The sequence below is a fragment of the Mus musculus genome, chromosome 4 (assembly GCF_000001635.26).
Source record: "Mus musculus strain C57BL/6J chromosome 4, GRCm38.p6 C57BL/6J".
Classification (NCBI taxonomy): Eukaryota; Metazoa; Chordata; class Mammalia; order Rodentia; family Muridae; genus Mus; species Mus musculus.
In genome coordinates, this window is record NC_000070.6 from 40,718,406 (window position 1) to 40,735,494 (window position 17,089).

The 17,089-nt window shown below is 42.0% G+C and overlaps 2 protein-coding genes, 1 long non-coding RNA gene and 1 other non-coding gene across 7 annotated transcripts in view; 2 read left to right on the forward strand and 2 right to left on the reverse strand.

Annotated features, from left to right (window-relative positions):
- Aptx (aprataxin) overlaps positions 1-3,262 on the reverse strand; it is a 39,590-nt gene extending 36,328 nt beyond the window's left edge. The window contains exon 1 of the mRNA XM_006538166.3: positions 2,887-3,262. The gene's annotated coding sequence lies outside the window, so the exon portion shown is untranslated. The remainder of the gene's footprint in view (positions 1-2,886) is intronic.
- Positions 1,749-4,436, reverse strand: Gm6297 (predicted gene 6297). 2 transcript variants are annotated; one of them, NR_077226.1, is made up of 3 exons: positions 4,227-4,436; positions 3,089-3,262; positions 1,749-2,989 (listed from the first exon to the last, which is right to left on the reverse strand). It is a non-coding gene; the product is annotated as a predicted gene 6297 (long non-coding RNA). The 2 variants fall into 2 exon arrangements; NR_077221.1 differs by lacking the exon at positions 4,227-4,436 and adding an exon at positions 3,865-3,912.
- Positions 4,063-16,560, forward strand: Dnaja1 (DnaJ heat shock protein family (Hsp40) member A1). Of its 3 annotated transcripts, none has more exons than NM_008298.6 (9): positions 4,063-4,228; positions 5,298-5,439; positions 5,568-5,745; positions 7,700-7,804; positions 9,551-9,778; positions 11,768-11,882; positions 13,279-13,394; positions 13,671-13,771; positions 14,323-16,560. In NM_008298.6, exons 2-9 carry the CDS (start codon positions 5,308-5,310, stop codon positions 14,539-14,541), a joined length of 1,194 nt encoding a protein of 397 aa, NP_032324.1. In that variant the 5' UTR covers positions 4,063-4,228; positions 5,298-5,307; the 3' UTR covers positions 14,542-16,560. The 3 variants fall into 3 exon arrangements, with proteins under 3 accessions (NP_032324.1, NP_001158143.1, NP_001158144.1); NM_001164671.2 differs by lacking the exon at positions 4,063-4,228 and adding an exon at positions 4,517-4,731; NM_001164672.2 differs by lacking the exon at positions 4,063-4,228 and adding an exon at positions 4,525-4,596.
- Positions 4,512-4,590, forward strand: Mir207 (microRNA 207). Its single transcript, NR_029594.1, has one exon. It is a non-coding gene; the product is annotated as a microRNA 207 (primary transcript).
- Positions 16,561-17,089: the final 529 nt, after the last annotated feature.

The window sequence follows — 17,089 nt, forward strand, 5'->3', positions numbered from 1 at the left end:
AGTGAAAGGATGTGGAACAAGCATGCTTACAGCTTTTTCTAAATTGTACAGTATTTCATCTATGAGACCCAACATCTGAGATGATGGGAGCATGCCCAATATGCTCAATGACCCCAGCCTGGAATGGCTGAGGAACCTGTGAGCAGTGGCCCAGAGAGGGCTCTCTCTCCTGTTCCTCACCTCTGCCCTCCCTATAAAAAATGAAGAGAAGCTGGACAGGGTTCCAAACTAGGTGGAGGCAGGAAGATAAGGAGTTCAAGGTCATCCTGAACTACACACCAAATTCAAGCTTGAGGCTAGCCTGGGCTATATGAGACCCTATCCCAAAAAAAGCAAAAGAGAAAAGATGGGAGTAGGGGGTAACTTAAATGAAACATCTGTACTGCTTGGGCACATTATAGACACCTATCAGCAGACAGTCTCTCTCTTACCCTGTCCTCACACAGGCACTTACACTACCAAGCTAGACTTGGAGGCTGAGTGAGGAGCCTTTTGTAAAGGGGAATGAATTAATATAGCTTTAGGGCTGGAGAGATGGCTCAACAATTAAGAGCACTGACTGCTCTTCCAGAGGTCCTGAGTTCAATCCCCAGCAACCACAATAAGACCATATATATATATATATATATATATATATATATATATATATATATAACCATTATATATAATTAAATATATATAATAAGACCATATATCCACATATGTATACACACACACACATACATATATATATGCAATGAACGAGAAGGAACTGAGCACAAAGGCCAGGAGTGGCGGCTCATACCTGTAATCCTACCTAGCATTTGGGAGGCCGAGGCAGAAGGACTGACCTGAATTCAAGGCCAGCCTGGGCCACAGAGTAAGACGGGAAGTATGGGATTTTTTTATTTTATTATTTTAGGTGTATGTGTGCTTTGTCTGCATGTATGTCTATGCACTGCACACATACACTGCATAAAAAGAAAAAAAATTTAAAGCAATAAGATATTAATTTCTCACATACGCCCCTAAACAGGGTCTCAAATATCCCAAGCAGCCTCAAACTTTCTATGTAGCCTCAGCTGGCTTGAACTCCTGAGCTTTCTGCCTGAGCCTCCCAAATGCTGGGATCACAGGTAGAAACCAATGCATTTGATAAGTTTTTACTTGTAAAGCTGGCAAAGATTTAACAGAATAACAAGAGATAATTACATACTTGCAAGGCCCATTCACACATGCTGGAAGCAGTTTGAATGAGCATAAAAAGTTGTTATAATTTTCAATTTGCACTCACATTGGCTCAGCAGGTTTAGGTGTTTGTCCTAAAGACGTATTTGCAGTAAGTGTGGTGGTAGGGGCCTACAATCCCGGCTCTTTCCAGGCTGAGTCAGGATTGCAAGTTTGAAGACAACCGTGTTACATAGAGCTCTAAAGATTGACTATGGTGGCTTGGGCCTGTGAAGGATGAAGGGTCAATGGCCCCATGCCTCCGGTGAGCTGAGACACCCCCACCCCACTTTTTCCCCTTTTATTTTCACATCACTTCAATCAACTCTTATCTAACAAAGGAGATCATGGCTTAGAGGCTGGCTTGGACTACACAGAGGGTTTGAGGTCTCAACTTTATGAGGCCTATGCGAGACTGAAAAAACACAAAAGAAAAATAAAGTTTGTATGAGTACCTAAAGCTGTATTTGAAGATCTTCAGCACTTCACCATAAAACATTGGAAACCACTGAAACATTCAATAGAGATCAGGCAAACCACATCAAAAAATAACAAGGCTGATTTATTTACCCCAACAAAATAATCCGTTGTAAACAACACATGCAAGATAGTTTTCTTTTTTCTTCTTGCAGTCCTAGGAATCATACCTAGGGCCTTGAACAGAATAAGAAGCACTCATTCTATGTGTTATATTCCCACTCCAAAGACGGTGTCACACCTAACTCAAGTGATCTTGAGTTCACTAGCCTCCTGGTTCTGCTTCCTAGTTCTGAATTTTCAGAACTACCAAACTAAGCTAAGATCTCATTTCCACACAAAATTATCACATATGAAGTTGCTGGTAATTTTCGAGGTTTTTTGTTTGATTTGTTTTGAGACAGGGTCTTTCTTACTCTGTAGCTTTGGCTGCCCTGGAACCTGCTATGTAGACTGGCCTGGCCTCTATATTAGAGATCTGCCTACCTCTGCCTTCAGAGTGCTGGGATTAAAGGCAGACTTTATCAGCCTAGTCCTGCAATTTTGGTTGGTTGGTTGGATGGTTTTGGTTTGGTTTTTTGTTTTTAATTCTGGTTTTTAATCTCATTACGAGTTAAGTTCCTTGAGAGTAGGGGCCATGGCTTACAAGAGTTTTGTATTGGCAAGGCCTAGAGTATGCCTGGCATAGTAGATATTTTACTCAAAAGTGTTGGCTTAAAGCAGTAGTTCTCAAACCTGTGGGTTTTGATCCCTTCGGAAAACCTTTGGCACATATTTATATTACAATTCACAGCAGTAACAACATTGCAGTTATGAAGAAGCAATGAAAATAATTTTATGGTTGGGGGACACCACAACATGAGGAGCTGTAATAAAGGGTCGCAGCGTTAGGAAGGTAAAGAGCCCCTGCTTTAAAGACGTAACCTATTGATAGATGTGATATCTGAGAGGGTAACACGTAAGCTGAGAAAAGATGTTTCTCAACCAAAACCACAGCACATCATCAAAAAGTCTGTAAGGGAAGTGGCGTAGCTTTAGTGACCACAACAGAGTTTAGTGAAAGCAGTAACGGTGGAGAGGCAGGACAGCTCAAGGTAGAAATCCCAAAATCCGGAGGTTTTTAAGACCACGAGCTAAAGATGTCTTTGGGTAGGTTTGAAGACAGCCTTTCCAGCTCCCTTAGCTCTGGCTACATCCAATTACCTGTGATCTCCATAAAGCACTGAGACAGCCGCTCAGCTGGTAACGCACTGAAGACTTGAGTTGCCCGTGCAAAGGTACGAGAGAACTACAATGGTCCACAAGCCTAGAAACACACAATAAAACGAACATTTAAAGAATCTCATCCCACACTCTGCACTTCCATTAGGAAGTGTGCTTAACTGCTTCTTGTTCACCTGCTGACCTGTATTTTGTGATTTCTCTTATAAGTTTTTAGCTTGTTCCACTTCCAACGAAAGTCCAAGCAAGAGGCCCCGCGGTTAAGAGCATGTACCACCCTTCACAACTGCTCAGAGACAGGAGATTTCAGAATTTGAAGCCAGACTTAAGACTCCATGCCTCTGGCTTCCTTGGGCACCTACACACACACACACACACAGAGGATTCAAAATAAATCTTTAAAATATGTGAACTCTTTCAAGCTTACACCTCCACTTCTTTGATGTATCTATTGTGTTAGTGAATAAGAAAAACATTCACTCTGTCCTTTGAAAGCTTAAGATTCAACTTTGCCAACTATAGATTTTTGAGTCACCAACTGGAAATAAAAACGGTCAGAGAATTAAAACAATAAGCTAAAGCAATTAATTTTGCTTTTGGCCGCTCCTCTGCGGCCAAACTGGGTGGAAGACCATGACCCTCCGTTAGCATGAGGCATTCTAAATGTTTTCCTGTTTGGTGAAGTCCCAGATTCCCTCCGCCCAAGTCGTCAGAGCCAAAAGGATCTGAAGCCTGGGCCAGGCTCGTCCAAAAAGCTCTGACATAAGTGCGCTTGGGTGAAACCAAAGCCTGCGAGGCTGGTTTAGGGAGTAGGCCCGCCTTGCTCAGCATTTCTTGCCCGCAAGGCTCAGAGCTAAGGAGCTGGAGCTGCAGAAAATCAGACTCGCAGCCAGGGCTGGGTTCCACCAATCCCCTTCAGCACAGCGCGCACAACGCCTGAAGCACTCGTCCCCGGCTTACGGGCTCTGGGACATGACCTCTCCACCTCAAGACTTCCGCACTCTGGTTCCTCGCAATAAGAAAAAAAGCCTCTAGAAAATTCTACGAGGCTCGGGAACCCGGGCTTGAGTCCACCCCCACAAGGCCCTTGGGCGCAGCCACTTCCCGCCCCCGCGCCGTTGCCCAGGTAACCGAGGGGCGGTGGCAGCGGCGAGGGGCGGGACTTCCGGCAAGTGACGCGCCGGGGCTCGGCTACAAAAGAGGTCGGCTGCGGCGGGCCGGGCGGAACTTTCCAGAACGCTCGGTGGGTGGTGGAGGAGCAGCGTGTGGCTGAGCTGCGCTGTGCTCCGCTCCTTTCCGCTCTCCGGCGCCGGCCCGCTCACCGGTGAGTCTCCGGCCTCCCTCGGTCGCGGCGTGCGGTCTGGACCCCAGACAGCCGGGGAAGGCGCAGCCGGAGGCGGTTGGTCCCGCGTGGGCGGGGACTGCGGGTTCCTTGAGCCGGCCTCGGGCTTCGGAAGGCTGCCGGGAATGCCCGGCGCCCTGCCCGCCCGCACGCCTCGAGGAGGTCCAAGGCCCAAGCCAATTGGCCTCCCGCCTCATGCTCCTTGCTGCGTACCCCCGCGCTCCGCCGCCCGGGCCGGGTGGGCAGCGCTGCGCACGCGCGGAGCAAGGCAGGGGTGAGGGGCTGCGGGAGGAGCCGGGCGGAGGCTGCGGCTTGCGCTTCTCCTGGCTCTCCTCCCTCTCTTTGTTGAGGTTCGACCTCCCCCCCCCCTCCGCCTTTTCGATCAGGGTGGGAGGGAGAAAGGAAGGAAGCCTTAACGGTCGGCGCCGGGGGGCCCGGGAAACCCAGAGGGCGAGCCAGCTTCCAGGCCTGCGGGGCGAGAGTGGGTAAGCTGCGAGCGAGCAGGAGCAGGATGGCGACGGGGCCCGGGCACCTGCTCCCTGGAGCCGGTCTCCTAAGCCACTCCTCCACCCCCGGGAGTCCAGTGTCGCTTTCCGGCGAGGGTATGGCCTTTATCAGATGTACAAAGGCAGCGGTAATGTACTAACCAGTGGACGGAACCTATCAGTGCTGCTGTGGGTTACTAGCAAAACCTCTGGGGAAAGGAAACCGGAAGAAGCCAAATAATTCATGTGTTAGTGCAGTAGAGTCTGAACCAGCTGCGAGAGAGGCTTTCCTTCGCGTTCCCTGAAATCTATATTTTAATCTGTTCGAGTTTACAGCTGAATCATATCAGGAATTTTTTTTTACCTTTTAAGACGCGTAGGGAAGGCTGTATTAGTATGAAATAAATGCAAAAGAACAGATTGCTTTAGCTCTGGTAGTTAAAGACTACCCGTTAAGAGCCAGTCGTGGCGCACACCTTTGATCCCAGTGCTCAGGAGGCAGAAGCAGTTGGATCTTTTCTACAAAAGTTTAAAGCTGGTTTAAAATTACCATTTTCTGGTTTCAGGCTGTAAAAAATGGTGAAAGAAACCACTTACTACGATGTTTTGGGGGTAAAACCCAATGCCACCCAGGAAGAATTGAAAAAGGCATATAGAAAATTGGCCTTGAAGTACCACCCTGATAAGAATCCAAATGAAGGGGAAAAGGTAAGGGCACAGGCAAACAGCTCAGCAGCAGTGTTGCAGTGTGTGTATCTTTCTGTTCGTGCCTTAAAGTCTACCGTAGCTGTGCTTTGTAACAGTTGTTTCTAATGGGATGTCCTTTTCTGAAACAGTTTAAACAGATTTCTCAAGCTTATGAAGTTCTTGCTGATTCCAAAAAAAGGGAACTATATGATAAAGGAGGGGAGCAGGCGATTAAAGAGGGCGGAGCAGGTGGTGGTTTTGGCTCACCCATGGATATCTTTGATATGTTCTTTGGAGGAGGAGGAAGAATGCAAAGAGAAAGGAGAGGTAAGAAAAATCTGGCTTACCTGCAGCTAGAACGAAATAACTGCTGCGGAAAAAAAAGACTTGAGAATTTATTCAAATGCTTGTTTACACGTTGGTATGATGTTACACTCTGTCCGTGAACTGTCTTTGACTTCTGGTGTCATTGAGATTTTCTGTAACTAAAAAATAGCTAAGCCAAAAAGCAGGTATAACTAACCCCATAGATTCCCAAACAGTGGGGGTAACAAAGTGTACTAACTTAGGTTTCTAAGCCCTGTCCTCCCTTGGATAATACCACCTGCTCTTAGAACCCAGTGGTAAGTGCAGTGGCCCTTTCTGTTAGAAAAGTAACCCTGAGCAAGCAGAGCCTGAGAAAAGCTCATTGTCTGCAGATAGCTGCTGCTGTTGACTCTTGTTTCAGCTCTGCTAGCTCAGCTTAATGTGTTTAGTGTTTGGCCAAAAGATGTCTATGGGAAGACAGTATTGAAGGGTAAAATAGCACTTTGTTCTCAGTATATATAGTTAATATAAACTAGTTCATAGGCACAGTTCTAGAACAAATAGGCAGGCCATTAAATTTCACTTTGCTCCTTAAAGGGACTTGGAAAAACTGTTTACTATGTTTTTAGAACAATTAACCTGTGGGCCTGAGAAACTGCTCAGTGATTAAGTCAAGAGCATTTGCCATTCCTTGTAGAAGATCCAGGTTCTGTTTCCCACACCCACACTCGATAGCTGGCTCACCACTGCCTGAAACTCCAGCTCCAGGGGACCAGCAGCTGCTTCTTCTGGCCTCTTGGTTTTCACATAAACATATTTAAAAAACCAACCTATAATCGCAGTCGGCCTGCTCAGCCATAAGATGGTATGAGCTACAGAAAGGTAGACTGACTTTGGCTTAGATGAGTTTGAGGGCTTTTGTTAACTGTGCTGCTTTGGAGAATGGACTCCGTCAGTTTCCAGAAGCTTGCTTTTTCCTTTCTGTACTCTGTATAAAGTTGAGAAAGCTCGGACTTTCAATTTGTGAGAACCTACTTGCTTACAAAGTGAAAATGAGAAAGCAGCACAATGTCGTGACTTTAATTTTAACTCCTTACTTAAAGAGTAAGAATATTCGGATATTCAGAAAGGATTGGGACTTTCTTTGGTAATCAGGCAATGCTCGTGGCGGGCCGTGGATAAAGTCCTAGGGGAAGGATCACCAGCTAGGGACTTATTAACCGTTGACAGGTGATTTCATTTCTCTAACCTGGCTGTCCTTATGTGATCTCAACCAACCTACTTCGGCTATGTGGCAATCTTTTGCTCTAGCCAGATATGGGTCTTTAAGATGAGATTAATTTAGAGGGAAAAATTTCTCTGCAGCTGTAGTAGCCACCACACTTAAAATTGTATCTAGTATTGTACATGTAAAATGTGTCCATTGCTACAGAAAGTTCTGTTGGACTGTATAATATATAACAAAAGGCCTGGGAAATTTGAGACAACCAGTGCTAGCCTAGCAATAAAAACTATTGAAACTGAAGTAGAAATTGCTATTTCAGTAGTGTCTCAATATTGGCTTCTCCAGCCAATCTTGATTAGAAAGAATTTACTGTGCTAAAGAATGTTTGGATTAAGTAACTAGCCATGTTGCTTAATAATGCCTAATAAGTAAAACCTTCAAAGGGATCCATGCTTAGCATTGTGAAATGTGCCTGAACATTGAGTGACTTTTAAGGGTAGTATTTTAATTGCTGGATTTCTGAGAGGGCCTCTGTGTTCTTAGGCAGATAGATGAACTGCTCACATAATTTTCCTCATTTATGATTAGATTAGTTTGAAAATCAAGTGATTAGATGAGTGTTGTATATGAGTATAGCTCAAAAAGATGTATAGTTTGAGGCTGGTCTTCCATTATCCTTTGCCATTTTTATAGTGCCTTCAACAAAGAAACGTTACAGATGGGTGTTTAATGAGCAGTGTTTTATTCTAGGTAAAAATGTTGTTCATCAGCTCTCAGTGACCTTAGAAGACTTATATAATGGTGCAACAAGAAAACTGGCTCTGCAAAAGAATGTGATTTGTGACAAATGTGAAGGTAAGGGTTCCTAAGTGTTGGGTGTTGTTAGCTGGGTTGTTTATGAGGATAGGCCTTTGTAGATGTAAGCTGGCCTTTTATCTTTCTTCAACTTTCTGAGTACCAGGTCCCCATGACTTCCCTGATAAAGTTGGAGTGCAGCACTAAAAACAGCTGAATCTTCTACAAAGAGAAATGTAATGGCTTTGCTGTGACATACTCATGTCTGTATAGAATTTTCATTATTCTCTTCTCCAACTCCTTTTCCTTACTATTCTTCTGTATGCCCGTGGTTTGATGGCCCAGTGAGTCCCATTAGAGTTGCTTACAGGAATGTGGATGAGGAATTGTTCCCAAAGGACAGGCACCAGAATTAGTGGCTACATGTAGTAGAAATGGTATAGTAGAATTAGTGGCTACATGTAGAAGAAAATGTCTCTTCAGGGATGAGGCTTTGTCATCAGCTCCTTTATGACAACACATTGATGGGCCCAATCCTGTGTAGATCCTAAGCAACAACTTTTTTTTTTTTTTAAAAAGCAATGCTTTGTACATTTATATGCATGTTGTGTTGTGTTGAGAGGTCAGAAATTGCATTGCAGTAATGAGGTTGGTTTGTTTTTTTTTTTTTTTTTTTTCTTCAACTATGCATGCCTTAAAAATCAAACTGGGGTTGGTCAGACTTGGTTTGACCAAACCAAATGTTTTTCAAACTCTGATCTGTCTCAAATAAGCTTCTTTTTGAAACTAACTTGATTTAAGTTTTGTTTTTCATTTTGTTTTTGTTGTTTTTGTTTTTAATAAGACCAGTTTCATCCAGGCAGACCTCTTAACTAAAACTCCTGTCTCCAATTCCTGAGTGCCTCCTGGTGTTGAATGTACAGCATTTTGGCTACCCTTTTTTTTTTTTTTTTAAAAAGGATGGCCCTGTTCCCAGGCATAGTAATCCATGTTAGATCTCTTAGGAGGTCAGTAAAACTATGTCTCAATTTAAAAATGCTGTGGGAACACATATGTACAAGCTATTTTGTGATACAAGGTATTTTGGAGTTACTGCCCCATCTCACTGATCCCTTAAAGTGTTCTGAAAGTGAAATGCTTGCAGAGATCTTTACCGTTAGGACTGCCTACTTTGAGCTGACTAAAAAGGCTTAACACTCCACTACTACCACCACTACTTCACACAATGTCCTTTGTTTTGCCTTTTTGTGTGTTTATCTCTACTGCTGCATGTTGTACCTGTGGAAGCCAGAAGAGGGTATCAGATCCACCTGGAACTAGAGTTAAAGAGGAGAGTTGTGAGCCACCATGTGGTGCTGGGGAGCAACCCCAGGCCCTCTGGAAAAGCAGCCAATCTTAATCTTTAAGTTAGTGAGCCAGTTCTCTAGGCCTTGCCCTTTTCTTCCTATATCTCCTCTTCTCTCCCCTGTCTGAGCCAAAAATCCTGAGTGCATGCTCTGACATCTGTGGGCATTTTCATATCTAAAGACATGCCTTCCTTCACCTCACTCCCCAACACAGCTGCTTTTGCTGACCATGTGTCTTATTTAAACCATAATTCAAAACTTCTCACCTTCCTCTGGTGAACTTTGGAGATTCATAATTTGCCTACCTTGTTTGTTTGTTTGTTTTTCTCTTAGACTTACAAAGAATATTAATTTATCTGAATTGTCCATTTTAGGACTTCAGTCCATAAGACCTTAAATACTAAGGAGTTAGACTCTTAATTACTGCTAAGTTTTATAAGTTTCTTTTAAAACCGTCTAGGCCGAGGTGGTAAGAAAGGAGCAGTAGAGTGCTGTCCCAACTGCCGGGGGACAGGTATGCAGATAAGGATTCATCAGATTGGACCAGGAATGGTTCAGCAAATTCAGTCAGTGTGCATGGAGTGCCAGGGTCATGGAGAACGCATCAGTCCAAAAGACAGATGTAAAAGCTGCAATGGAAGAAAAATAGTTCGAGAGAAGAAAATTTTAGAAGTTCATATTGATAAAGGTGAGTACTGATCCACTCTAATCTGAATCATATCTTTTATTCTGACAATTTCATTCATAGTGTGTAATGTATTTTAATGGTTTTTTTTTTCACCCTCATTACCTTTTGTACCACTTCCTTTTAAATTCTTTTCAAATTTATCATTTTTGTGGTAGAGGTGTTTGTGATATACTGCTTGAATTAGGATTGCTTGCATGAATGAGGATTATTTACTGGAACATGTACAGTTTAACAGTGGCTACAGGATTTAAGAAAAGGACTCCCTGTCAGTAACATCAGCTGCCAGAATTCTTCGAGTGAGGGTGCAGCCTAATGAACAGTCATTTATAATTATTTTTTAAACTCTTCTTAATTTCTTTTTCTCTTATTGAGATAGGTATTTTTTTCCTGTATTGCCAAGGCTAACCTCAAGCCCTGTCTTTTTTGACCAAAAATTTGTTTCTTGTTTGAGATAGAGTGGGACTCCTGCAGAAGTTGCTATGAACTCCTGGTCCTCATAAGTGTTGGGATTACAGATGCATAGTAATGTAGTTTACTCACATTTTAGTAAGTCAGTCTGGTGGTGGTGCTGCACACCTTTAATCTCAGTGCTTGGGAGGCAGAGGCAGGCAGATCTCTGTGACCTTAAAGTCAGCCTGGTCTACAGAGTGAGTTCCAAGACCGTTCCAAGGCTATACAGAAAAACCCTGTCTTGAAAAATCCAAACAAAGGGCGTGGGGGGTTGCCTTTTGTTCTAAGTTTTTAACATTTTCCAGCAGGGTTTCAGTATGTAGCCCAAACTGCTTCTGCCTCCTTAGTACTGTGATCATAAGCCTGCCATCCAGACTTGGGCCCTGGGCTCAGTGGATAGCATCTATTGTACAACAGTGAGTTGAAATTGCCAGCATGAAAGGGGGGTGGGGGGGGAATGCTAACTTTGGTATATATTAGTCTGTGTACTTCTGCCCTGGAGGTCTAGGAGGTGGAGATAACACCACTGGGACTTGTGGCCAGGTTCAGTGGAACGGAAGGACATCTGAAAACACACACACACACACACACACACACACACACACGGTTAAATTTTTATTAAAGTAAAAGTTGTGAGCTAGCATTAGAAGAAGCCAGTAAGAATCTCAGTAAATAACGTGACCTTTTCAAAAACATTTGCTGTATTGGAAAATAATCAAGTGTTTTCTATATGGGCTACATGTTAAAGTATCCAATAGTAATAAACATTTTGAGGGTGGAATAAGGGATGGGTTGAGACTGCTGGCCATTACCCAGATAACTTTTTTTTTTTTTAATCAGTCCAGGCTAGTAGAAACCAAACCCAGGGTCTTTGCATGTACTGGGTAGTTAGTTAATCGACCTATGGCACAAGATTGTAAGTTTTTATTTTTCAAACAGAAGAACAGATAACAGAGAGATGAGAATGGAGAGTGGAAGAAGCTTCCAAAGGAAGAATTCTGGATTTTAAAATCTAGTTTTCTTACTAGAAATACTGCTGGTACAACAGAAAAAAAGGCAGTTGACACCTTATGATAGTAATTACAGATTGTTACACAATCAGAGTAGTTAACTGGTTATATTGTTTGCCAGTTGTGAGTTTGCTTCTAACATGGGTGTTTTTAATCCTCAACTGCTTGAATGAAATAAGTCTCTTTGGAAAGTTAGGTGTGCAGCTAAATAGGTAATAGTTCTGAGATTAGAAGCCTGACTGTAGAAAGTTGTCTCATCTACTGTGTTACAGCTTGCTTCAGCACCAGACTAGACTGGGTTAAATAGTCTTTTCTTTCATCCACAAAGACATGTACATGCTGGAAGACATGCATGCAGGTTGGGACATTTTGAAGGAATGATACTAAGGATGAAATTGAGCCCAATGCCTTGGCATAATGCTGTACTCTTCATCCACAGACCACATCTGTAGTTTAGTAGATTTTATGATCCTGACCTTAGTATCTGGCCTCTGATATCAGTAAAAGTACAAACTTGATCTGTGTTTAGGCATGAAAGATGGTCAGAAGATAACATTCCACGGTGAAGGAGACCAAGAACCAGGACTGGAGCCAGGAGATATTATCATTGTGTTAGATCAGAAGGACCATGCTGTTTTTACAAGGTAAAGACTTAATCACTTTTCCAAACTGACTAATTAGGTTGAATTCTAGTTTAAATGAGTGAGCTTTTCTTTACTCTTAGAACACCAGGTATATGTAACAAACTGCAGTGTATTCTATAAAGGCTCATTAGCTCGGTTTCAGTTGTAAATGGCTGAAAGTAGAATCAAGATTGTTTTTGTCTTAAAATTGTTGACTAGATTTTTTTTTGTGAGCATTAATGGATAGCAAGCAACTGGAGAAGCTATATAAGAAAACCCTGCTCTCAAAGCTGGGCGTGGTGGTGCACGCCTTTAGTCCCAGCCCTCAGGAGGCAGAGGCAGGCGGATTTCTGAGTTCCAGGCCAGCCTGGACTACATGTGAGTTCCAGGACAGCCAGGGCTACACAGAGAAACCCTGTCTGGGGGGTGGGGGGGGGAGACCAAACCTGCTTGCCTACAGTCTCTTGATAGTCTTCAAAAAAGGCAATGCCTTTCATCATTTGCCCATTCTTGGTTTATACGGAGTTGTTTATGTGTAAATACTCAAGCTATCTTAATACAAAACTAAAATTTGGAACTGTTAAATACATATAATTTGTGTCTTGAAACAAAAATTTCCAAACTGAACATGAATGAAGGTTGGGGGAGGGGGTCTTGTGTATGGAAGGAACTTGTTTAGGAAAGGATATTTCTAACAGGTGTTTGTTCTGTGTTGGAAAACTAAATGTGAGGGAATGTCAGCTATTAAAAAAATGCTATCACAAGAGCCCAGCACTGGTGACACACAACTTTAATACCAGCCCTTGAGAGAGGAGCAGGTGGATCTCTTGAGGTTGATGACAGCCAGGGCTGTTAAAGAAACCCTATCTCAAAAAACAATGCTATACTAGGCACTATACTAAATACATAAATCCAAAAGATCTTTACTGGCTCTTAAAGTTTTCGTAATTGGACTAGATACTTGAAGATCCAACACAAATCGAGGTGGGGTTTTTTTTTTTTTTGTTTTGTTTTGTTTTTGTAATTTTTTGTTTACACTGATTCATATGCTACAAATGTGTCTGGCTTCCTTTAACCCCAGTATATATTTTGTTGTGTGTTTTTTCTCCCCTCTAAGAAACCAGATTTAAGATTAGGCAACAACTTGAGAAGAATACATTGCTTAGAATGTGTGGAAAGAACAGTTGTTTTAAGTCCAAGGCAGGCTTTGACCTTCTGCCTTTGGTTACTACCTCCCATGTGTGTCCAGCTGTGTCCTAATGATTTTGAAGCTTTGTTCAGTGACTGTTTCCAAAATAATTTGTTATTTTCAGGATTTGATAGTTTGGTTTTCAGATTGGTGACAGAAGTTTGCCTGTTGTGTCTGTATGTAGTCATGTGTGAAAAATGTAACTGTGCCTTGTTTGTATTGCTATAGGCGAGGAGAAGACCTTTTCATGTGTATGGACATACAGCTGGTTGAAGCATTGTGCGGCTTCCAAAAGCCAATATCTACTCTTGACAACCGAACCATAGTCATCACCTCTCATCCAGGTATGATGACGAGATGAACCTGTTTCCCTGCTTTGCATTTTCCTTGTCTTCTGATAACTATGAAGTACTACATAGGTATTGAGGGAAATGTCTTGCTTTCCTTCCATGGTTATATATCCTTAGAGCTGAGATGAAATTTACTGGTCACCTCTTGGAAAAGCCATAAATGAAGGAAACAGGGCTGTTGAACCAAAACTCAGAGGTTGTCTGTTTCACTTTTTTTCTTTGCTTATACAAATGAGACCATACCTAAGAACCTGGCTTCAATGTCTTTAGGTCAGATTGTCAAGCATGGGGATATAAAATGTGTGCTAAATGAAGGTATGCCAATATACCGTCGGCCATATGAAAAGGGACGTCTAATCATTGAGTTTAAGGTAAGCTGTAATTTCTCAAGAACATTTGAGAATGGTTAGCTTATTAAAATATAACACAGACTAAACAAGTGTATTTAAAATCTCCCTTTATCCAGTTAAAATTGAAACACCAAATGGATTTCTCTTAAATTATGGGTTACAAGTGGCAACTATGGCAGTTAATTTTTGTTAAGCACCTGGCCTGGGTGTGATGCGTGCCTATAAGCTAGCACTTGAAAGGTAGAATTGGGAGGGTAAAAGACTGAATCATTTGGTTAGACAGTGGTGGCCACACCTTTAATTCCACTGCTTGGGGGGCAGAGGTACTTGGATCTCTCAGTTTGAGGCCAGCCTGATCTACAGAGCAAGTTCTGGTACAGTTAGGGCTACAGAGAAATCTTGTTTCAAAAAAGTCACCTTTGGCTTCACAGTGAGTTCAAGGTGATTCTAAGCCAGATTTTGCAAGGTAGAGCTAAAGAAATGGTGTAATTATGTGTTTTTCTGGGGGTAAATCCAGTATATTTAAAGGTATGTCTAATGATAGAATTGAGTTTATTTTTTATTTTTTGCAGGTAAACTTTCCTGAAAATGGCTTTCTCTCTCCTGATAAACTCTCTTTGCTGGAAAAACTCCTTCCTGAAAGGAAGGAAGTAGAAGAGACTGATGAAATGGATCAGGTAGAACTGGTGGACTTTGATCCAAATCAGGAAAGACGGCGTCATTATAATGGAGAAGCGTATGAGGATGATGAACATCACCCCAGAGGTGGCGTTCAGTGTCAGACCTCTTAATGGGCCAGTCACTCTTTGACATTCTGTATGCAGTAGTGAATGTGGGAAGGACTGTAATCATAATAAGCTCACTACTTGGCTATTGTTTTTGTTTTAATATTCAACTATAGTAGTGTTTTAAAAAAAGTTAAATGAAGAATAAACACAAATATAAAAGCTCTGACTTTGCCCTGTATGTATGATGACTTCAGTGTTCAAGATGAAAATGAATACTTGTAAAAACTAGTTTAAAAAGTTCCCTAGCATCTGTTAGGTCATATCTTGTGTAACTGATAATAGCTGTGTACATTAGACTGACATGCTAGGTATGTGTTGTATGACCCTTCATTGTTAAGCTATGGGATTAAAATTCTGTATTTAACTGGTAATCAAAAGAAAACAATTAGTTACATGTCGGTCTGTCTAGTTATATGAAGTGAACCAATTGTGATGCCTTTGCATTGTATTGCCTCAGCCATTACTAGAAGGTGGCATAATACATTTCGCCTGTGTTATTAGTGATAGAAATGATTCATTCCTAAAGAAGTTTATCATAAGCTACTGCTTAAGGGCTTGCTCTTCTAGATTGCATCCCCTTCTGCTGTGCAATTTTTAAGATATATATATAAACAGAAAACATGATCACCTTTTTCCCCTTCTCAAACCATGATAAGCCCTTGCTTGGGTGTAGTGACTTCCAAAGCCCAAGTAACTTACAAATGAAAGTGATGAGATCTGTACGTGGAGGGGTGATTTGCATGTATAATCCAGGGAAGGTGCTCCTTAGGTCTGTTCCAGGCTTTCTATTCGACTTAGGCTCCAACGTAACTGCAATTTAATGTTGGTAGTATAGCAAATTATGAATAGATTTGTTGTATGTTTTGAAGTCACATGCTTACATGCTTAAATCTGGATATCAGAATTTAAGCAGTTACTGAAATGTATGGCTGTCTAATATACTGATTACAAAGTGTTTCCAGTGTGTCACTGCAGGCCTTTTTTTCTCAGTTCATCAAAGCATTATGGGCTTTTATGATGTAATTTTATGTCTATGTTCCTGGAATGTGGGAATACTTAGTATCCATATATACTTATTTCTTATCCATATATAAGAAATAAAGGTATAGGCCTAAGCCCAAGTCAGAAAAGGGAACTTCAACCAACCTGGATGAAAATATGTGACTTTCAGGTCTACCTAGGTCTGCCACATCTCTTCTAGTCAGAAATTTAAAAACATTTCTAATCTGTAAGTAGGCTGAAGTTTTCTTCACGGGGAGAACATCTGAGTTAGCAAATCACCATGGTGAAGAGAGGGTTCAATGGTTAGTACTGACTGAGAGAGGACCCAAAAGTTCCAAGCAAGTCCCATCTCTCTACAGTGAGTCCCAAAAACCGACTTCAGGCACTAGGCATGCAGAATACTCAAAACTTGGCATACAAAGGGTTCCCAGCCTTCGGTCCTCAGTTTTCATTTTAGGCTGTGAATGGAACTGCCTAGGAATGGTTTTAATGTGTGTCTGTCAGATCCCCTCAAACTAAGTTACAGTTGTGAGCTGCAATGTGGGTGCTGGGAATTGAACCCATGTCTTCAGAAAAGTAGCCAGGAACTGAACCATCCCTTACCTAAGAAACTAGTCAGGTCTCATCCTGTTGGGATTTAGGTTCAACTGGATTGTATATATAGCCTTAAACACGAAGGTCTAATAGCGGGTAGAATTGTATTACCTGAGACAGACAGCCAGGCATGTGTAACATGCCTGTAGTCCCAGCATTTAAGAGGCTGAGGGATAAGGCATGGGATTTGCATTGGATCAAAACCAGTCTGTGCTGTGAAGCAGTATCACTGTTGATAGTGTTCCAATTTTAGAAACACCTCAACCTTGGATTTTAGTACTAAAAACTGTTGGGTCAGTTGCCTGGGCTGGTAAAAGCATAATCCTGGTAAAATGCAATGCCTTTTTTTGTTGTTGTTAAGACCCCTAGACTTACCTGGAACTCAGATTTGCTTCCCAGTTGCTGGTATTAAAGGCATCACTTCTGGCTTGCTGTTCAGCATTTTAAACCAGGAAAACACATGCCACCTTCAATATACTTACTGTTCATTAAGCTTTTCAGATATGAGATGCTAATATAGCATTAGCATTTAAGGTGAGACATTTGGGAAGAGTTAAAAAGACAACATAAAATGCTGTATATGAAAATATGCTTGCTTGCATATCTGGGGTGAGACCTGAAAATGTCTCAAGTTACTAGGTAAATCATGAGACTGAAATGTAGCTGCTTTCACTCTCTCTTAATATGGTCAGCTTGAACGGAGAGGAAAACTGACTGCAAGATTCAAAAACTAGTGAAGAGTAAATACACTGTTGGCATTTCTGGGAAACATCACCCTGAAACACATGTCATGATTGTCAACTAAGGGGGCAGGATACTTTTTGGTTTTTTCCTGATAAAATTTAATAACAGAATTGTCTGGTGGACCAAAGACTGCCTCCCCTGAACCTGACTTTATAAGGAAGTCCCAAGCACTGAGCTTCCACTAACCCCTACTACAGGGCCCTTAACACCT